General features: G+C 46.5%; 1 protein-coding gene across 1 annotated transcript; it reads left to right on the forward strand.

Annotated features, from left to right (window-relative positions):
- The first annotated feature begins 136 nt into the window (after positions 1-136).
- On the forward strand, positions 137-22376 carry NUFIP2 (nuclear FMR1 interacting protein 2). Its single transcript, XM_074923018.1, has 4 exons — positions 137-391; positions 3502-5211; positions 12365-12397; positions 12998-22376. Exons 1-4 carry the CDS (start codon positions 205-207, stop codon positions 13048-13050), a joined length of 1983 nt encoding a protein of 660 aa, XP_074779119.1. The 5' UTR covers positions 137-204; the 3' UTR covers positions 13051-22376.
- Positions 22377-22525: the final 149 nt, after the last annotated feature.

The following is a 22525-nucleotide window of genomic DNA, read 5'->3' on the forward strand; positions in this document are numbered from 1 at the left end:
GGGGCGGGGGGCGGTCGCGGCGGCGCGGCTCGCTGATTGCAGGGCGGGCGCTGCCAGTTCCGTCGCCTCCCCCGCGCCAGCCGCGTCCCAGCGCCGGAGCCGCACGGCCCAGCAGCGAGCACCCCAAGCCGGCCTTCCCCCCCCCCTCCCTTTTTCCCTTTTCCCCCCCCCTCCCCTTTTCCCTTCCCCGTTCAGCCGCCCCCCATGGAGGAGCAGCCCCACCACCACCATCACCACCATTATTACTACTACGGCCACCACCACCACCACCACCACCCGCAGAGCTCCTACCTGCCGACGGCCGACGGCCGAGCCCAGCCCAAGCCGCCGCTCCGACACGACCACAAGCACGGCGGCCCGCAGCACCAGGACGCGCCGAAACGGAGAACAGGTCGGGGAGGGCGGCGGACCGGGGCCTGTGACCTTCGCGGGGTGGCGGCGGACCGGGGCCCTCCTCCTCCTTCTCCTCCTCCTCCTTCTCCTTCTCCTCCTCCTCCTCCCCCGGCCCGGCTGGAAGCTTCTCCGCCGCGCTGGGGCCGCTTCCTGTCCGCCATGTTGGGGCCGGCGCGGCTGCGGGAGCAGCGGGGCCCGCCGGCACCGCCACCGCCCGCCGGGCACGTGGGGCCGGGCCGCCCCCCGCCCGGGCCGCGCCGAGCCGGGGTGTTGGGGGGGGGGGGGTGGTGGTGGTGGTGTGCGGGTGTGGGGGGAGCGATGAGGGGCGAGGTGCTGGTTAAAAATTGATGAGCGTAAAAATCAATGACTCAGATAAGGCGGAGGGGCCCGGCCCGGCCCCGCCGGCGGGAGCGGCCTGGTGGGGCCTGGCGGCTTTCGGACGCCTCTTTTCCCGTAGCCGGGGGGGGCGCAGGGGCCGCGCTCCCCCCCGGGGCCGGGGCGGAGGGGCTGTGCCGTACCGGCGCGCCGGGCGGGCGGTAGCGCCGCAGAGGCGGTGGCCGGGCAGCCCCGGCGGGGGGGGCGGCTGCTCCCGGGCAGGGCCGGAGCCCCCATCTCCGTGCTGGGGGGGCTGCCCGGCTGCTGTGGCTTCAAACAAAACAAAAAAAAAAAAATCCCCTTTGGAGGTTTGTGTGGGCTTTAAGTGCGTGATTACGAGAACAGCCAGAATCCCATGTACGTTTTTTATTTTTTTTTTTTTTTTCCCCTTGAAATTTTCATTTACATAATCAGGCGGGAGGTGGGGAGGGACCTGGCTGGCCTCGGGAGCGGGGCTGGGAGTGCCCCAGAGCCAGGCGCGCTGCCCCCTGCCCAGCCTCCGGAGCGGGGGTAGGGAGGGACCGGGTCGGGCACACGCTAAAATAAGTTCCTGAGCAAAAATAAGTTGAGTAGTCATTTCACTGCTCGCAGTGTGCCCGGGGTTTTAATACGCATTTACTCTGACACCCCTCCCTTTCCAGCTATGAAACGATTTGTGAGATTGCCAAATACTCCTCACCTGTTCATTTTCACATCTTTTTTTTTTTTTTTTTTTTTCCCTAAATTTTGGTTGCCGCACCTTTGTGTCCAGGCCAGAGCCAGCTGTGCCAAATGTTGATTTGGAGAAAACTCAGGCAGCCGAGTTGTGAATACTTGAAAATTGGAACTAGAAACTGCTGACACACTGACTTACTGAAATGGATTTTGTTCTTCATTTTATTCTTTCGCTCTTCATCTGCAATGGTCTTATGACCACTCTTATTGTTTTGTTTCATTAACAAGTGGTGTCAGAAGTCTTGAGTCATACAAGGTCAGCTATAGCACGTTGTGCTTCAGAAGTCTTCGCTGCACGTTATTCTGAAATCCTTAATTTTTAGCCCTTGACTCAGCAGAGAGCCCCATCCTATGGGTTTTCTCTGGGATGGAGTATTTATGGTTAATATTCTTAACAGTGTATTTCAAAGTTATAGTGGGAGCTGTGGTGCTTACAGATACTTGTGCGTAGTTAAACCCTTTTTGATCCCTCTCGGCAAACTCAGTTGTGGAATTTCTGTAAAGATTCCTACAAGGATTCCTGTGTTCCCGACTTGCACAGAACTTGAGCAGTTACATCTGCCAGACATCTGAGGCTCCAGGATGTGAGGGTAGCAATGGTTTTTAGTACAGCATTTAATTGTAATGACATCGGCAACAACAAAACCAGCCTTTTTCAAGCTGGAGTTTTGCCCACTCCTGTTCTTGGGGCACTGGGTACACCCTGCTGACCGCACCACCATGGCTGCAGATGAAGCCTTAGGTGGGTCCGTCGTTGCGGGGGACTAAGGCTTCCCACCCTGGGGAAGGAGGATGGATGATTCAGAGCAGGAGGGGGTGCAGTAAGAAGAAGCCCCCTCTGCTCTGTCCACAGCTGGAGTGTGTTTGTTGAGCTGGGTACAGCATACTCTTCCATCTCGCTGGGGGCTTCAAGGTTTCTCTTGGGGCATTGTAGCCAAGGTCCTTAGAAGCAATAGGTCTCTGGCCAGAGATTTTTGAAAAGGAGGAAAAAAAAAAAAAAAAAGGAAGGTGTGGTGGTTGGTTCAGCCTAGACTGTCCTGGGCTTCCAGTTCCACTTGAATTGCAGTCTCCAGATTCACTTCAGAATCGTAAGGCCTAGAAATGGAACTTCAGAAGCAAAAAGGAAAGCTGAGTGTACAGTATAGTCTCAGGGTTTGATGAGTTGGAGCCCTCAGCAAGTATTTAATTTCTTGGGTCTCAAACTAGTACCGGGACTCTCAGGGACTCTGAAATAGCAAAGTTTCTCAGTGAACAGGAGACCAGTTGCTGGTAGTGGTGGAAGGGTGCTTCTAGGGATGCATTTCTTCACAGTTTTATCACCTTTTCAGTGCTAAAGAGCTTGTGTAGGGAGGTGTTGGTTGCTATCTTGAAGTGAGGAGATGTGGTCACCCTTTCTTTCCTGCACCTCCCGACTGGACTTGCACATGTCCTTTTGGAAGATGGTGCTTTTCTTTTTTCTTTTTTGACCCCTTTACTAGAGATGGTGTTTGGGAGGAAGGTGGGAGGGAGGGTGGGCTGCTAGTGTTGCTGGCCTGGGAGCTGATGGAGATGGTAGGAGTTAGCCCTAGTTTACCGTATGGATTCTGAACTTCAACAAATCTTGCAGCAAAGGCAGCGGATCCCCGTGTCTTGAAGCATCCTGGGAATTAATTTTTTTCCTTTGTGACCTGGAAATAGTAGCTGATGAAATAGCTTTCCAGCTTGCCGGTGATCTTCAGTACAGCATATTTTCCTTACATAGTATCTGTATATACCTTTGCTTTGTTTTACAATCTGTATGTCACCCTGTTGTATGCAGGAGTCAGTAGCTGCTGGTAGTTTCTGCTTAACCCTTCTTGGCGTGGTTTCCAGCAAATAAGCATATGCTTTTGTACATCAGAGACTAGACATTTTGCTATTTTAAAATGTCTGCTTGAGGAAACTGGATATGTTTGGGGCTGATTACAGCTTTCTACAATCAGAAGTTTAACATTTCACATTCTAATTCTTGCCTTTTTGTTGGTTTTGGCTTTCTTCTAGGCTACGGAGAGCTAAATGGTAACGCAGGAGAAAGAGAAGCGTCATTAAAGGGCCTGTGCTCTGATGAAACCACCACCCCAGGATCCAGGGTACCCAATGGCAGCCAGCAGCTCGTAGACACTAACGTGACCCCAAAGCAGACTGTGAAGGCCAGTGCTTTGGGGAAAGCTGGAATCAAAACCAAGAACTTCATTCAGAAAAATAGCATGGACAAAAAGAATGAGAAGTCCTACGAAAATAAACTTAGAGAAAGCCAGTCCTCAGACAAGCCAGAGGGAGTGTCTATACCAAACGGTGTAGTAACCAATAATTCTAGCTATATCACGAATGGCTATGTAGGCAGAGGGGCCGATAACGATGGTAGCGGCTCCGAGAGTGGATATACTACGCTTAAGAAACGGAAAGGCAGGCGCAACAGTGCCAAGGGTTGTGAGAACCTGAATCTAGTACAGGACAAAATAATGCAACAGGAGGTCAGTGCACCCACCTTAAAACAGGAACTTGAGAGTTTCAAGCCTGATTATAGTGAACAAAAGGGGAACCGAATTGAAAATACTAAGCCTGTTTGGAAATACGAGGCTGGGGCTGGTGGAGCAGGCCGGGGGAAGCCTGGGCTTGGGGATGTACAGCGAAAAAACTCTGATGCCAAACCTGGGATTAGCAGCAAGAAGTTTGATGACCGGCCCAAAGGGAAGCACGCATCATCGACTACATCTAAAGAGGACTCATGGACCTTGTTTAAACCACCCCCGGTTTTTCCAGTGGACAATAGCAGTGCTAAAATTGTTCCCAAAATAAGTTATGCAAGTAAAGTTAAAGAAAACCTCAACAAAGCAGCTCAAACCCCATCCACATCGTCTTCGTCATCTTCGTCATCTGCCGGGGAAACTCAGGCCCAAACATCAAGTCGGCTGTCCCAGGTCCCCATGTCTGCTATGAAATCTGTTACTTCTGCTAGCTTCTCAAACGGGCCAATTCTAGCAGGGACTGATGGAAGTGTGTATTCTCCGGGGTCCCAGCCACTGCTCTCGACTGCTGCTAGTACTGTACCATCAACCTCCTCTGAGTCAGTACCCCAGGACATGAGTACAACTTCAACAGCTCTCGAACAAAAGAAATCTAGCCTTTTTATCTACCCTTCAAATATGCAAACTGTCCTTCTGGGTACAGCGCAAGTCGATTTCCCATCGCAGACAAATCAGCAGAACCTGGGAGATATCTTCCAGAATCAGTGGGGCTTGTCTTTCATAAACGAGCCCAGCGCTGGACCTGAAACTGTGGTGGGGAAATCTGCGGATAATCAGTTAATGGAAGTGACATTTCAAGGGGAATATCCTGCCACTTTGGTTTCACAGTGTGCTGAAATCATTCCCTCAGGAACTGAACAACCTGTGTTTCCTAAGGCTTATGAGCTGGATAAACGGACTAGCCCTCAAATTCTTAGTGCTATTCTTAAGCCTGGGACTGCTGTTGAGGGTGGTGTCTTAGCTTTGGAGTCGCATCACACAGGTGACCTACAAAAGGCAGACACCGGTAGCCAAGGTGCTTTAGTGTTTCTTTCAAAAGACTATGAAATAGAGAATCCTCTGGCCTCTCCTACGAACAATTTGCTAGCCTCCGCCAAAGAACAGAGGTACCAGAGAGGCCTAGAAAGGAAAGATAGCTGGGGTTCTTTTGACCTGAGGGCTGCTGTTATATATCACACTAAAGGTAATGGCTTAACTTGCTGCCTAAGGGCATTCTCTTCTCTTTTTAATTTTTTTTTAAGTGCAGTGTTCTAACATATATTCCTTACAGCAATTCTGATTGTTGTAAAAATGAGCTTTTTGCTTGCATATCTCTAATGGCGATAAGGGTTTGGGAAAATTGTTCAAACGGTGGTTTAATTAATGTTAAGAGATATTTGTTTCCCTATTCCTGCGGATATGTGTAAGTGATGTTGATGGGGATGATAGTTAGCTAGTGTGTTTTACATTTTAATTCCTATGGAATAAGTAGGTCCTCCTAAGCTGGAAGGAGTTAAAATGTGTAGGTTCACCTGCTCTGTTCCAGCTTTACCAGGTGATACTCTCGTCACCGAGAAGGCTTCATAGTCTGTACTCACACCTCCACCACCAAAGTGTTGCAGCTTCTCCCCTGGGCAGATCAGGCAATGAAATCATGGCTTTGAAGGAAGAAAAAAAATATTCCTGTGACTTTTCATGGTGTGATTTATTTTTTTAAGCAAACACATACACACACATTTTTTTCCCCCTGCCCTTCTTGAGTATTATGGCAACAGCAAGACAAATCTTTACTTATCAGCTCTTCTCTGAGCTGCAGATTGAATTTTCCTGTTGTCTTTGTAGGCCAAATCTTTCAGATGATTTTACTGCTTTCATGGAGTCCTTTGTAGTCCAGCTGCTTTTTTTCCTGGGGTGGGTTTTGGTTTTTTTTTGAGACTGAAATGACTCAAACATGATACAGACGCTTTAAAGTGGGAACGAAGAGAAGGAAGCCTGTGGGATGGCTTGCTTTCTGCTTTAGCCTCAGCCCCAGAAGCTCTGAGGTCTTGTGGCAGTTCTTGGCTTTTGGTCCTGGCTCGGTGTTAACAGGAGCCTGATTGCGTGTTCCCTTTGGCACGGTGTTACTTGTGTTGCACAGAGGCAGTTCCTTTTTGATTCGTCCCTTCCTCCACTCCCCTACTTTGAAGAGAAAAAGGTGATCATCCGTTTGTTTACTGTTCCACATGCATATGTAGATTATGTCTTGCAAAGTATTTGGTTGACACTGGCGAATTTGCTATTTTTGCAGAGTTCTTAAATTTCTTGTTCACAAACTCTCTGTATAGCATACAGAAACTTAGATGCCATCCTTCAGTAATAGCAAGTCCAGTCATTTAAAAATAACTACTCCAAATATTTCTTCCAGGTCATCTCACTCTCACGATGTTAACATCTTAAGCTCTAGTATTCTTGAGAACAGCGTTCGTCAATTTATTTTATCTGGGTCCTCTATCCTCTACTCAGTCTATTCCAGTATTAAAGCAGGCTTTCTGTTCTCGTTTTTTGTGTCTGCCCGCAGCCTAAATCCCAGTTTTCCATCAGAAAATGGGGGTACCAGAAGGCGTGGTATGGTGTAGAAGGAAGGTCCTAGGCAATCCTTAAGTCTGCAAATTTTCCCAACACTTAAGTTTGTCTCTTTGTGGTTTTGTCAGCCTGAACTTTCTTGTAGAAAAGCAATTCTGTACAGCTGCAGCAAGGCCCATCAGCTCTCCTTTTCTCCCTAGCTGTGTGAAAGACAGACCCCAGTATAACAATTGTAACAACAGGAAAATAAAGAACACTCCCTTCCCCTGTCCTCTTAAAGAGGTGTTAACTTCGAAGTCTGGCTGCGTTTAGTTCTTCTAAACACAATAGTTAATTACATTCAATGGCAAGAATGGACACCTAAAGCACTCCTTTAAAAAAAAGATTGTTTTCTGCTCTTTCCCTGCTTCTGCATGTGAATGCTTTTTCTCTGAGCATCCAAAGCAAACACCCCTGTGATGCCCTGGGGAAACTGTTCCTGCCCCGCTGCTCCTCTGCCAGTTTTATTTTTTAAACTGTATCTGTGCCAACTTCAAGGTGTTACTTAGGGGTAAAAGATGATGGATGTTTCTAATCAGTGTTGTCATTAATGCAGTGATGGGGTGCTCCGAGACAGCTTGAGCTTGTCTTTCTGCTAGTCTTCAGATGCTGTTGCTGGTTTACAAAGCAGGAGATCAGTCCAGGTCTTAGTATGTCTTCTGTGGGTGTTGCATTTCTTAGTGTGTTCAAGTGCATCGGGGTGAGTTGGGTTTAGGGGTATTGGGAGGGACGGCGCCTTCCTCTGTGTGTCCTTTCTTGATGGCCATGATCCTGCAGCCAGAGCCCTGCGGGTGAGCTCCTGTGGCACAGCGTGCTGCGAAATGACTACAAAATGGAGCTGCCAGGGTGTGTTTGCAGGACAGCAGCGCAGTGGTTAATTCCCACACTATTCTCTCAGTTTATCTTGGGCTGTTTTCCTGAGGTCCTCCTCCTAGCCAACCAGTTTCTCTGCAATAGGAAAGGAAAGATTTCACTAGCTTATTTTTCACCAGCTGCCTTCCCCTCCTTCCTGCTTGGGAGAGCCTGCGGGTTTGCCTGGGCTGGTGTTAGGGTGTCCCGGGCAGTTGGATCCTCGGATTGTTTGGTTTTGATTTCGAGAGAAAGGTGAACTTCTCCCTCTTCTGATTGATCTGTTTGCTTTTGAGCAAAGTCTCCATAGTTTGATCCTCAAATTTGTCCTGCCTCTGGGGTTATGGACACAAAGAGACACGATTGGGCAAGGACAGGGGTGAGCGTGGAGCACTGGTGGGGTCCCTACCTTGAGCTCCTCCATTGTGCAAGGATGAAGCTCTGGGTGTTGCAGTGAGGAAAGGGCACTAGTGTGAGAGTGCTTTGACCTGTTTGTTGTAAGCTCAGACCCTTTTTTGCACTGTTAGTGCCTGTAGCTGTGATCAGGTTATGTGGTTCCTCATCCTGGACTGTAAATAGACTATGGGAAAGCCTCCAGCTTGCTCAGGAGCTTTGTTCCAGCAAACCAGGCTTTCCTGCGCGTGATTTGTCCAGAGACTGCAAGGGGCATTATAGACTGTAATTGCTTCACAGCTTCCCTGGGAAAGGATGGATGGAGGAGGTAAGGCACAGGGCGGGCCGGCTCTGCTACAGTAATCCTGTTTAAACCACTGCAGCACCGTGTGTGCTGGTGAGTCTGCTGGGCCGTGGGGCTGGGTGGCTGCAGAGCAGAGCGAGGTCCTGGTGGTGAAAGCTGTGCTCATTTGTGTGCTCATGTTGCTTCTTCCTCAGAAGTCAAGGCACTGGGAGCATGCCGGCAAGGCTGACGATGCGCCCTCCTGTTCTCTTGGATGCTTTTCGTGTTGCTTTCCTTTGTGCCCCTGCTCTGTGCCTTGCTTTTTGCCTTATTTTTCTTCTTTTTAAAGGGCAAAAGAGACTCCCTTGATCATCTGATCCACTTGACTGTAAAACACGATCCTTCAACGTGGCTGCCTTCATTGACAGCACGTGCCACTCGGTGTTTGTGTCCGTGCCTTGAAACACTCGCAGGTGACATACCTGATTTAGCAAGGTAGATCTGATTTTAGTTGAGCACCAGTGGGGACTACTGTCTGGTTTGAGACAGGGACGGTAGCTTAGTATGGGAGACTGGAAGGATCAGGAAGGAGTAATGCTCTCACTTAGGGACATTGTCTCTAACTAGGTTAGAACTGAACCTCTGCCTCAGTTTGGCTTTGCCAAAATCCTCATCTTTTTGAGGTAAAACTGGTCCTCGCTGGTTTTTTTGGTCCTTCAAAAGAGGAGGCTGGGTGTATCTCAGGTTTACTTCTATTGAAATAAGTATCTTACTGCTTTAGCTCCTTTTAAAGATAGCTGGATTAAATGTTTCATATCGGAATAATTGTCAACGCTTTGCAGAATTTTGTTATGTTTGGACAGCTACAGTCTTCCAGGCCAGGCTGTCTGTCACTAACACCAGGCTCTGTACGGCAAGATTTGTGGTGGGAAGCTCAGTAGTTTGCTTGTCCTTAGCTAAAAAGCAAATAATTGAGGTCTCCAACTGCACAGTAGCAAAGACCACATAGGTGGAGGAGAAGTAACTGCAGTGTTTCCTTCTTCTGCTTTGCCCCTGAGTTTCTGCCTGTGCTGCTGCTTTGTTCCTTCTCAGCATCTCGGTCGCGCCAGCATCTCTGCTTGCGTGAAGCAGAAGAGCAGCATGGAAAATAGAGCAAGACAGCATGGGCCAGCCAGGAGTGGCTTTTGCCGGAATGGTGAACTGGGTCACAAGAAATAGCAGAGCTGTGAATTCAGCAATTTTCATCGTTCACCTCGGGGGGGGGGGGGGGGGGGGGGGGGGGGAAGCGCCTTGGTTTCCCATCCCCCTCAGTGGGAAAGAGGTTAGATCTTAGTCTGTTGCTTATGGTCTTGTGGGTCCTGAGCTGTGGGGTAAAAGCTGATGTAATTCTCCTTCAACTCTGCTTTTTCCAGTTGTCAGGATGAGTACAGTATATTCTGTACAGCAATGAGTCTCCTCAGCATTGAATTTTTAGCCTTTGCTTTGTTTCAGGGGCAGTCCCCATTGTGCCCTGCAGATAGAAACAGAAAAGTCAGAGGAGGATGGTCCCCGTTATTTATTTTTTTTTTTTTAGCACTTCATTGTAGGGACAATTGTCAGTTTATATGTTAGATTTAAAAGAACAAAGACCTAGTACTGTGGCATTGTGCAGACACTTCTCTTTGCAGGGGCAGCCTCTCTTAGCAAGGAAAATGCATGTAAAAGTGGCTGTTTTAACAAGTTATCACAGAAAGACTTCTTTCCCCTCCAAGGTTATGTACCAGTCCTGCTGTAAAGTTTATTGACCTATGAGGAATCTCAGTGCAATTCACCAGTGTGTGCTTTAGTCTGTTCCTGACATCAAAGCCTTTCTCCACTGACCCTTTGTTTCGGTGATGGTCCTCAGAAAAAGTGGTTCCTCTCCCTGGCTGGAACTAGATGTGGCTGGGGCTGTCTGCCCTGGGCAGGTCCTCCACTAACCATGAGCCAGAGGGCTATGTAAAGTGTTGAAGGAAAACCTTTTTTTTTCCCCTAGTTTTGTCTTGCAGTGAGCCCAAGACTTACTTTTTTTTTTTTTTTTTCCTCTCTGTGAAGTTGTTTCAGTTGGTAAATGTGCTTAACCTGTGCTATCCCATATCCATGTGCTGCTGGCCAAGTAGAGGGGAGGACCTTGCTCTTGCTCTTCTGATGGCAGATGATATTCAGTAACAGTCGCAGCCACTTTGACGATTATCTTTGGTTTTGTAGCTTTGTCTGGCTGAGCATCTGCCAGCCAATGTGTCCAGGTGTTGGGATTTACAGGACGCTTTACACCACCCTCTCTCCTACCTCTTTCAGAAGGAGAAGGAAGATTGAAGTCTGAAAAGGTTGGAGAGTTTGGGTGTGGGTTTGTTTGGGGTTTTTTCTTAAACAGAATTTTAACAAATTACGAGGTTTTTGGTGTGTTTTTGACAGTATCTCACTATCTTATTGTCAGGCACATCTTAAAACAGGTAATTCACATTCTTTTGGTGTCCAGTGAGGTTGGGACCAAATGGAAGTGCAAAAGAAAGCATGGTCTTTTGCATGGAGATGCAGTAGCGGGCAGTGATTCAGCCTCTGCCTTGTATTTGATGCTCAAACGTTGCTCTGATGTGGAGGAGCCAACAACTTGAGAGTAGTTTTCTGTCCCCTGCCTTTAGGGAAAGCTGTTAGAATAGGTGATGTTCTTTAGCTGTTAGGAAATGATGCATCTAACTTCACTGAATGGAAAACTAGCTCTGCTGGAGGTAATTTTAGTAGCTGGTTCATTTTACTTCTGGGGAATCTGCATCTGGCAGATGAGGGATGTAGTCCCTTGTTAGGTTGCTTCTATCCCTGGAGGTGTTAGAGGCTGGTTACTATTCCCAAAGCACTTAGGGTTCCCCCGATAAAAGTGTATAGTATTGCTGTTATTATTGTGACACAAAAATAACAGACCTCATAAAATTTTGTCAGGGCCTTCCTTACAAAAGACTTAATTGTGCAGAGAGGACTGGCAATATTTATTTGCATGCAATTTCCTGTCCCAGGGAGCTTGAGATTGTAGTGGACAAAGGACAGATGAAGGCTTGGAGAAGGGATGCGAACATGCAAGCGATTGATCGAGGTGACACTTGGCACACATCATGCTGAGGCCATGAGTTTTGTGGGGTTTTTTCTTCTTCCTTTCCCATGCCTGTTAGTTTACTTATTGCCTTGTTTTGTGCTTTACTGCACATACTGTGTGGTTTAGTAATCCATGGCCATTCTCTGTTCCTAGCCCCTACCAAGGTCTTGTCACCCTCCTTTCTGGCAGAAGGCAGACTTGATTGTTCTTACAGGTTATGTTCCTACTTACTAAATGCTCCTTTTCTATAATTTTTTCTCTTAAACTTGGGCGCAGGGTACAGTTAGTGTCTTTGTAAATGTTCTAGCTTGCAAAATTCCAACCTGGTAGTGGCTAAATGTAGTTATTTTGATTAGGTCTCTAAAAGATGTGATTTAGTTAGGGGGATATTTTAAAGGGAAGAGTGTTCTGTTTCTTAATATGAATGAAAAGAGCATTTGCTATTATTTCTTATGTAAACAAAAGCATGTGTTCTTTCAGTGAGAATTGGGGAGGGTTTCTTTGTCTTTAGCCCACAAGTGTGTTGTAGAAGTAAACTGGAGAAAGAACTGCAAGCCAAGCAGGGAGCCAGGCGTCTCAAGCATTACACCTTGTTCTCGGGTGATATGTTGGCGGCAGTTCTGCGGTGATGTTAGCAGAGTAATCTTTGCATGGTGTGCTTCAGCAGATGCATGCTGTGAACCATGAGAAACTCGCTTTGTCCAGAGGTTCTGATTTCACACACGCTAAGCGTCAACTCATAAAAATAATCTCTCCAGGCTACTTGTTGAGGCTGTAATGTGTGAAGCAGCATCGGAGGCAGACTAAACCCTGAATCGTGTTTTGTAGGAGCAGAGAATGGCAGTGACATTTCTGATGCTCAGTTTGGCCGTCTGACCCTTAAGACCATGTTACAGCCATCTCTCTGACTTTTATTGCCGGATCATTCACGTCAAACTCGTGCAGTCCTGGGGGCTGGGTTGGGGCTGTGCTGCTGGGCTGGATGGGGTTGGCTGTGTCTGGAAGCCTTGGCACAACTGCAGTGGTGTCGTGTCACTCTTGGGAAATTAAAGCATGTTTGAAGTTGTCTCTAATGGCAGCATCAATCTGCATAGTAACGATGGTCTTCTTGATTTGCCTCCACAGAAATGGAATCGGTTTGGAATTTGCAGAAGCAAGGTAAGGGTGTTGGAAAGAATAAATAAACCAAATTGTTCTGTTCTGCTCTGTCTGTTGGGATGGGTGATGGGAGTAGATTGTCTTGGTGTCTGGAGATATCAGAGTTTAGTTCCTCAGTGCCTGCTGTTTGTAGTCTGGGTTTATCTGTGTTTTAGATTGCTAGAAGTCAGGACAGTAAGCTTTGCCGTAAGGGTGGGGTGTTCTGAGAGAAACAGAGTCTCTAAAGAGCAATAAAACCAGAGTCAAATTAGATTTAACGAGTCTTCCCTATGTGTATACAGAATTGCTTTCTATTTCTGGGTGTTGGGTGTCACACCCAAGAATAAGTTTTAAATTCTGGTGTATCCCCACTGTTCACCTGTGAAGATATTCAGTGTCAGCTTGTGGGAAGAGTGGTCCGTGGGACAGGTGTACTGCTGCCCAGGGGTGTGACGTGGGGAGCTGGAGCCAGCCAGGGCTCCCCAGGGCACTTGCAGGAGGTGGTGTCACTGGAAAAGTTTGTTAACGGCTGAGTAGTACCTTGAGATCAATTGTAAATGTCTTCAGGCACAGGTCCTGAAAGTAGCTTGTCAAAAACTTTGGATTTTGCTTTCTTTCCAGATCCCAAAAGGATAATCACTTACGATGAAGCCATGGATCGCCCGGATCAATGAAGGTAGCAAGACGAGACTGCCTGTTATAACCTTTCTGCAGCATTTGTGCTGTTCGTGGGGGACAAAAGGCTTTTATGCTCCTTCTAAATCTTCAGTGCAGCAGAGGAACCATAACTAGAATCCCAGGATAATATATTCAAATATATATATAGTTATTTAAAAATGGCAACTGAAAGTAATTAGACTTCTTAAGGAATCTGAAAATTTATTTCAACGAGACTACACACGTGATTATTTAATCTCCGGTACTGAATAGATTTTTTTCGTTTCTTTTGTTTTCTTTTTGTTTAAAGAGTGAATGCAAGTGATTTAACAAATACAGACTCAATTTACAAGCCCGGTTCTAAAGTTCCTGCTGTCGTCTACATGGGCAACAGCAACCCACTGGAGAGGCATTTCCACTTGACAAGGTTTCTGTTTCTTGTTCTGTGACTGTAGTGACACACTAATCACAGGGAAATCAGGATGATTCACCATCCTTCATCTCCCCTTTCCCTTCAACCTCCCCTATTTGGTTTCTGTTTGTTGTGGTTTTTTTTTTTCTGTTTTGTTTTCCATTGAATGCTGGAGAAACACCTTGAAGCTTGCAGAGTTTCTTTTTTCCAGAGAATTCTAATCCGCATGTTTTGCCAGGAGTAAAGCAGCAATTCTATGCTGGGGATATTGTCTTAAAGCGTCATTCTTCTGGGGGAAGATGGTAATACTGCAGTTCTAGGATGCATGGTGAAGTCACACAGTTGACCTGGCTCCGGTTACACGTTGGACTATTGCAACTGCAAGAGTTATTTCATTTTAAAAGAAAACATGCAAAAATAAGCAATCTGTTTAGGCATTTAATATGGGGGGGGGGAAAAAAACCCACAACAAAAAACACAACAACAAAAAAAAACCACTGTTCCCACAGTTTAATGCCATTGTATTACTGGGAGCAAAAAAAAAAAAAAAAAAAATCTTCTGCTTTCATCTGTAGGTGCTTCATATTTGCTCTGTCTGTCTCCTAACACTAAATGTGCTGGATTTTTTTCCCATTTTCATTGGAAAACTGAAGAGGAATTGAGTTCTGCTAACTTTCACCCTTCTTGAATTATTTTTTCTCTTACCAAAAAAAAAAAATAAAAAGGAAAAAAAAAAGAAAAAAGGAAAGAAAAAAAAAAAAAAAAAGGAAATTTGAATCCTTTTCAATTTGTCCATAGAATGGCAATGGCTGGGCTTCCCGCGCCTGCCCCTTGGAAATGCTTTTTTTTATATTTTAATGCAGTCTGTGTATTTCTGGGCTCTGCTTCTAATTATCTCTTAATAAAAATATATTTTATTACAAAAATGGAGGACTTAGGAATGAAAATAATAATTTAAAAATTTAAAAAAAAAAAATCCCAATGAAAGAAAAGCTTCCTAGCAGTGGTAGAGAAGGCTGAGCAGACTGCAGGCCCCAGCTGTGTAACCTGCTCTGTCCCATTGCAGCTTGTGTAGCGCATCCAAATCATCTTGGGGTTGGGTAGTTTTTCTGGGCTTTTTAAAAGGTGGAAAGTTCACAGGGTCCAGTGCAAAAGCAAGCAATGAATGAAGCAAAAAATGGGTTTTGTGACCCGCCCTGGCTCCACACGTACCCCATGCTCATCGTGGGTGTTTGTGGCCAAATACTGGCTCGTGTATGTCAGGGTATCAAGGTCAGCAGCAGTTGGAGTCTCTTAAAATTAGACTGGACTCTATGGGGCATTACAGGAAGCAGATAAGCCCAAAACTTTTGCCTACCCCTTGTGCTTAGATTTATCCACATTTTTTCTTTCTTTTTTTTTTTTTTTTTGTTAACTAGGAGTATGTAGCATGCGTTTTTTTAATTGTTTTTATTCTTTTAATAAGATTGTTTCTGAATGAGACGCTTCAATTCATGGTGGGACGATGAAACTTGATTCTGTACCTTTTGTAAGATTGCTAGCTTTCTGCCAGACTTAGTTTTAAAAGTTTGACTATGGATTGCCTACTCCATTTTATGTATAAAATACTATATAGTATGATACTGTAGTGTAATACTATATAGTAATCATGTATTGTATCAGTCCAGGTTCAGAAATGTGTGGTTGGCCAGTCGCAAATAGTTCTGTTTCACCTATAAACTGTACCACCTTTACAGGTGTGTGTAACTTTCAGATGTATAACATGTTTACAGATGTGCCCGACACCTAGTCCTCCGACGTTCCTATTTTTAATTCTGTTGAGTCTCCCAACTGCTTGCCAAAAGTCAGAATCGCCTCCGGCTCCGCTGTGGAAGAGCTGGGGCATTCCTGAGCTTTAAAGTGTTGAACAAACTGTATGATGGGACTGGGAAAATTAAGGTGGAAGAAATGTCCTTTTTTTTTTTTTTATTGTTTTCAACAAGTTGAAGGCTAATAGCAAAGTTTCCAGTTTGTTTTACTGGCTTTAAGGCTCTGCTGTGTATTTGTTTGCCTTGTGTAGTCACTTGTCGCCTTAAGGGCTGGGTTCCATTTAAAAAAAAAAAAAAAAAAAAAAAAAATCAACCACAAAAACCCACAAACCAAACCCTGTTTTGCTTACCTGGGGTCTGTGCTGTACCGGTACCCCCTGCCCCCCGATCTGCTCTCGGGGCTGGCGCGATGCAGAAGCTGAACAGCAATAACCCGTGCTGAATCTGACATTGCGCCTTTAGAAAGATCCGAGTCTTGCTGAATATTTGAGGATGCTCATCTTGGCCTAGTCCAGTCTCTCTTCTAAATAGCAAAAGAAGTGCTGAAAGAAACATGGTTCCAAGTGCTGGGTTGGGTTGGTTTTTCCCCTGCTGTTTGTCCCTGCTGCTTTGCCTTGCTGCGCAGGGCCCCTTACCCCCGGGACCCATCCAGAAACACCCTCTGCAGCTTCTCTGCTGTATTTCTGACCATCCTCTCTTCAACTGTCTATCTGTCCATCTGCCTCCATGAGCTCCACGGTGTGTGCTCAACGCTAAGCAGTTAGGAAATCCTCTCTCTGAGCTCCTGTAGCTCTGGCTTGCCGGCGCAGGCAGTGTTTCTGGGATAGACTATTGCCTAGAGCCAGGCAGGACCATGGAAGCAACTTCCTCGTGCTGTTGTGTAACTTGCCCTGTCACTGTCTGCAGTCCTCCTGAAGTCCTCACACAATTCTTTACTGAGCACTTATTAAAAATATCTTAAGATTTAATCTGTTTTCTGATTATTTTTGTGTAAACTTATAAAAAAAAAAAAAAAAGAAAAACCCTGAAATACAGCTGTGACTAATTTAGCACATTTAAATAATGCTAAGGTGTTACTGATAAGTCTCATGTTTTGTTTTTGTTTGACTCAGAGTATTAGTACTGTAGCATAAACCAAATACAGCCCGGGAGGGGGTACAGCAGCCTGCTCTCCTGGGCCCACAGCCGAGGGTGTCTGTGCGTGGGGGGGGGGGCGAGGAGCTGGCGCTGCGTGTGCGAGCATCTTACTTGTGTAAGGAGAGCGAGTGTGTATTTATTTGTGCCATTGTTTTCATTACACTGAGTAAAGTACGTTTTAAAACAAAAACCCTTATGTATGTGTAGTGTCGGAAAGTGGCACTAGGGGCGAGATCATGACCTATTTTTTTATTAGCTATGAAATACTAATTCAGGTTAAGGATTCTCTCCCGTTTCTGTTCCTGCCGTGGGTCCGATGAGTCCCTTTCCTCCAGTTCCCATGCCAGGCTGTATTTATTGGAGTAAGGATTCCTGCAGGGGCAGGGGCTGTCTCCTTTCTCCTCTGGTCTCTCCCCACAGCTCCTCCTCTGCTGGCAGGTCCTGTCCTGTGTTTCTTGTACAGGGTCTCGTGTAACGGAGGCTGGGGTGCGTTCCGCCGCCCAGATCCAGCACGGGATCTGCTTTCTTTGGTGGATCAGGGAGTGTTTCCTCGGCTCCCAAGAGATTATTTAAAAGCTGCTCTGTGCTTCTGTCTCCAGCGATGGTGGTTTGGGGACCTTCAGCCTCTCTGCTCCCTCCTACTCCGTGGGTCTGGTGGATTGGCAGTGTGATGGCTTTCAAGGTTTGGTTGGAGTTTGGTTTTGGTTTAAGATCATCTGTGAAACCTGTTTTTGTTGTTAGAAATCTCTCGTCTCTTTGACAATGTGGATTGCTCCAGAGCATGGATTCTGTCGCTAACCCACTTCAAACCATCACCCTTTCTGAACTGTAAATCCCGCTGTTTGCCTTTCGTAGCTGCTGTGAACTTCTCTGATATGTGGAAGAAACAACCCAGTTCTCATTAGGTTGCGGGTATGTCAGCTCTTCGGCAGCTGGGAGCGGGTGACAGGGTGAACAGGCTAGCTAAATCGAAAGGAAAATCGCTTCCTGCTAGGCAAAAAAAGAGATGGAAGTTGTCCTCTCAGTTGCATGTATAATTAGTGCTTTTCACCTTCAAGAGAGTGTTACCGTAGCACGATAACATCCTTTCCAGAAGTGGTCGGTGGGTGACCTCAGGGACATCCGGGAGCGATGGCATTCACAGACATGTTTCAGAACTGCTGGTAGTTTTCCTGTGCGTTCAGTTTTTGTTCTTGATTCAACATTTTCAGTAAATTGCTATGGTGTCCAAAGCTTTCAAGAGTCACGTCCCTAGAAGATTTTTCTGTGCGTGTGTCCATAGTGATTTGTTTTCCTTACAGAGGCTGTTTACAAGGGAAGATGGTTGAGGTTAGGAGGGAAGAGAACAAGGCTACGCCTAATTTAAAGCTGCTACATGTTTTCACACCGGTGCGCAAGGCAGGAGGAGGGCTGGGGCTGGAGGAGCACTAGCGTGGTAGAGTAGCCAGAGGAATTCTGGCTTTGGCCACCACGAGAGCGTTTTTTCCATGCAAAAAAGCCCTGGCACAAGCTTTTCAGAAGGAGGAACCGTGGCTGGTGTGAAGGAGCAGAAGATCTTGGTCTGCGCTGCCGGACGCGCTGCCTTCCAGAGATTATAGAGCTTTAGACATTTGCACAATACGTGTTACACCACAGGGTAAGGCTGGCTTCTGTGTATCCTGCTCGAGATCCTCAAAAGTGGCATCGCTCAGCGGCTCAACGCCGAAGCCGTGGATGTCTGGGGAGGTACAGGGGAGCTCCACGGTGGCCTTGTGTTGGTGGCTCGAGACACTTGGGGACACGCTGCTGGGGCTGTCGGGCTGCTCTCTGTCCTGGGACAGGAGCAAAAGTCATGCCTGTGCTTTCACTAGGGAATGCTGAGCTGTATTTATCTTGACTGTTAATCAGAAAGCTTCATATAACGTGTCCAGAGCTCTAAAGCCATTTTGTAAGATAGCAGTATCCCTTTTCTACAGCCTTATTAATCAGTAGAGTATCTTTAAAAAGAAGAAAACAAAAAACAAAAAAGTTCATTTCTTTCTGTGGTATGAAACTTGTGTACTGCGAACATATGAACGTTTAGCAAAAACACAACTTACAGTTTTCTTAAAAAAACAAAAAAAAACACATAAAAAAAACACCCTGTCTGCTTTCCATACAGTCTTTCCTCAGGTGCTAAATAAGGGTTCCAAAAATGGATACTGCTTTAGGAGTTTCTGCTTTATTCTTAAAATACGTATTTTTTTGCTTAGGTGTTGTAAAGATATTTTAACAAGAATGTTTTTTTAATGTAAATAAGATTGTGTCTTTAATTTTTGTTTTATCTCCTTTTTGTCTATATTGAATAGTCTAATTTTCATTTTATCCTTTTGAGAAGGACCCTCTTATGACCTTCCTTGAAGACATTTCATTAAGTGTTGCTGCATTTAAGGACGAATCTACAACTGTTCATTGTCTTGGATTAATGCTGCTGCTGCTATAAGTAACCCTGAAAATCAAGAATGTGTGATGCACTTTTTTTTTTTTACATGACCATATAGTTCCTCTGCGGATAGCTGAACCCTCCTGTAACACAGCCACTAACTCTGCGGGTAGCATAGGAACTGGGGGAGCTGGGGTGTAGGAGACTGGTGTACCTGATTTTGGTGCTGACCTACGGGAATTTCTATGCAAACGCAAGCAAAGGAGAACTCTTAACTTGAGAGAACACTGTGCATTTTTTTTTTTTTTTTTCCCCCTCTCCTTCCTTTTCTCAAGCTGCTATTGGAAGGGTAGTGCAAATCCCTGAGGTTTTCAACTTCTCCTTCCTCGATGGCTGGTGGTGCGGGAAAGATGCCTGGGTAATTTGTAAAGGTAGAAAAATCTCAATCAACTATTGTCTTGTCTCCGGTTTTAATATTTTTGTTTTCTATTTGAATCTATTTATGGAAGGAAATTGCTCATCTCTGCAGAAAGACCTTTTTCATGCTTTATCTCAATGTGAAGTTAACCAGCAGTATTACAGATTGCATGGCCTCCTTCCTGCCCGCACACCTGGTGTTGTGGAGTCACGGGCTCCTTCTCCAGCTGCCCTCGGGTGCTGGGGAGCAGCCAGTGCCCAGAGTCAGAAGCTTTTTTCCAAGAAAAAAGCGAGGCCAGGCCATCTACCCAGCCAAAACCTGATGGCTGAGGCGTGAAAGCCCACAGCTTAGGGAGCAGTGAGGCGCTGCCTCGGGGCACGGGCCAGTCTAGAACCTCTTCACGGGTCACACCTGGGCCACCATGGGGGGATGCGTGCCGTGAAGGAGGAGTTTACTGGAGGGGAAAAAAGGGAATTTACTTGACTATTTATAGATCCTTTAGGAAAATAAAGTACCTCTCTGAAGTGAGGGAAGAGTAAGGAAGGTCTAAAGTAACGTAGGCAAAACGCTTGGGGATTACAACTGCCTGGAAAATAGTATATAAATACCCTAGGCCAGAACTTTCAGCCTGTTTGGTTAGTTTATTCAGCATCAATTTTTTTAAATTTTTTTTTTTTTGGCCAGCGTTTGCTCTTCTACACACATGCGTGTGTGTGTGTACATCTGACTAAATGTGCCTTGCGTGTGTGCTTAGTTTTTCTGAAGAGAGTTTGTAGTGCTGTGTGAGCTGCTGGGCTGCGGCGTGGGACGGCCGGGCTCCCGGCGGGCAGCACGATGGCCGGGCCCCATCTACAGTCGAGGGTTCGTTACTGTCCCATCGATGTGAGACTTGGACTCGAGCCTGCGTAGTGGCTGTCTTACAGTCTGGGGACAATGTCCTGTGGGGTGGCACCTTTCCTTTCCTAACACGAGCCATTTTCTGTGACTTGGCGGGGAGAGAAAGAGAAGCTGCTTTGCTGTTCTCCTGCGGACAAAATTAAGCATGTGCCAGCAAAGCCAAAACAAGTGAAGGTCTGGAACCGGCTTTGCTCTGGAGTTAGGGCTCTCTGTGGCACCGGGGATCCCGTTGCCCCGGGGATTCATTCCCTTCCAGGTTGTGGTTCTTGTTACTGTGGGGTTTTTTCAGTTTTTTTGTAAAGGAGAAGTAAACACGCCTTGCTTAAAGTTAACAAAATAGAAATGCTTGTTTGCAGTCAGTGACTCAGAATACGAAGCTGTGCAATTCTTGTTTCTTCATCTCTCTCCCAACTCACTTGCCCCAATGTGTGATTTCTGTCCGAGTCTTTCTGTACTTCTGCCACTGTAAATGTGAAAGCTTGCTTGCATTATTTTTTAGAAATGCATTTTGCACACTCGGGTTTCGCTGAAGCTCCGTGAAAAGGTTAGTTTGAAGCAGATGAATAAAGCTATGCACATGTTTTGAAAGTTTAATTTGTGTCTCATTACCAGAAGTGACTTATCTGCCCTCTTTTGCATTCCTGTGCTGTCATTGCCTGCATTATCTTCACCATCTCAGAGGGTATGAAGTAAGGTGACAGTTCTTTGCTGACAGCTGTAGCAGAAAACTGGCGCTTCTTGATTTTTTTAGTAGCCTATCTCTCTCCTTTGCTTTCTCTGTATCTCTCTGTATAGCTATATAAATATATATATTATTTTTTTATTTTAAAGAGCCTACTTTAGTAATTGAATTGGAGGGAGCGGGGTGTGCTGGCTTGTGTTTCAGATACACTTCATACTGCTGGATGAACGAGTGCCGTTTTTTTTCCTCTGATGGTACCCACCGGCGTCCCGCCGGGCCTGCGGGTGCCCATGGGGTCGGGGCGCGTGTGTCTGGGCCCCCGGCGAAGCAGCTTTGAGGAGGGGATGGAGCACAGCCTGCTGCGTTGCAGGCTGGTGGCGTGAGCAAACCTGAGGCTTCTAATGACAAAATTAACCGATGAGAAACCCTACCGTTGTGTATTCCCACTGTGGGGCGGGATGGACAGGCGTCCTCGTTGGCCCCGCTGCGGGGCCGTAATCCACGGCCCGCCAGGGCGAAGGGTCGGCTCCAGCCGGCCTCCGAGGTGAGAGCTTTATTTTGGTTCTGTTTTCAGGAGTTGGGTGCATTGGGTTGCAGGTACCACCTTCGGAAACTTGTTGCTTAGCCCAGAGCCTTTGTGCAGGAGAGTCAGGATTTTGTGATGGGAGAAGGACCCTGAGCTTTCTCCTCATGTTCCCTTCACCATGGCAGAAATTTGTACTAACTTGACAGCTTTTTTTCATACAGAACAGGGCTGCTTTTCTATCTACCATCACACGTGTACTTACACACCTTCAGCGGCTCGCGAGCCTCTGGAGGTCCTCAACTTGTTTACTGGGGGGACGGATGCCCCTCTCTCCCCCCTCCCCTGAATATTTCAGTGTTAAGGGCGGTGCAAAACACAACCGCACGCTTTGACTGCGAGCTGGGGCGGGAGAGGCCCCTCCGGGCGGGAGCCATCGCCTCTCCTCCCCCTCCACCCCGTCGATAAGTTCTCATTTCGTTCGGTTTCCTGGTGTGTATTAAAATCGCTGCGAGGGGTTGTGCTCTACCTGCTCAGGAGCTGAATTACCTCTGACCTGCGGAGAGGGGCAGCCCCTCTTTGTTGTCGATGTTGTAGTGTGCGACCACACGGATCGGTAAAGGTAGTCTTTGTTTTCTTTTCTTCTCCCCTCCCTGGTATTTCTGATTAGGTTAATGCACTCTGTGTGCCCAGCTGGAAACGTAGGCGTTTTCCCGGTCGTGAGAGGGTGGCTAGAAGAGTTAGTGTAATACCTGCTGTAGCTGTGTCTGGCGCAGCCCCTTGTGCTGGTATGGGTGATGTCACGGACTGTAAGGATAGGTAATGTCCATGAGCTGTAATGGCATGATGTATCTTTACCAATGATGTCATACTTCACACTAAATGTTTTAAAAAAAAAAAAAAAAAAAAGTTACCTGAAATTTTGTTTATTCTGCACCAACAGGTCTTCAAAATTTATCCAAATTTTATTATTTTATCAGGAAAAAAAAAAAGAAATTTGTGTAGATCGAATATGTTAAGACAGACAATAAGTGATGTAAATTGTTGAATAAAAATTTTAAAGTTTGTGGGTGTCAGTGTGACTTTCTTTTCTGCGCTCTTGGGGAGCATCCCTTGGCTCCGGGGACGCTGCGTGGCTGACAACTCAACTTTGGGCCCCTCGGGCCCGGCGGCGCAGGTGGCTGCGTGGCTCAGGGGGGCCGGGGCACTATGTC

This window comes from Athene noctua, chromosome 19, assembly GCF_965140245.1.
Source record: "Athene noctua chromosome 19, bAthNoc1.hap1.1, whole genome shotgun sequence".
In the NCBI taxonomy this organism is placed as follows: domain Eukaryota; kingdom Metazoa; phylum Chordata; class Aves; order Strigiformes; family Strigidae; genus Athene; species Athene noctua.

Coding starts and splice junctions, on each gene's coding strand:
- NUFIP2 (XM_074923018.1), top strand. CDS start 205: ATGGAGGAGCAGCCCCACCACCACCATCACCACCATTATTACTACTAC. Junction 5,212..12,364: donor TGTTATATATCACACTAAAG/GTAATGGCTTAA, acceptor TTGCCTCCACAG/AAATGGAATCGGTTTGGAAT. Junction 12,398..12,997: donor TTGGAATTTGCAGAAGCAAG/GTAAGGGTGTTG, acceptor CTTTCTTTCCAG/ATCCCAAAAGGATAATCACT.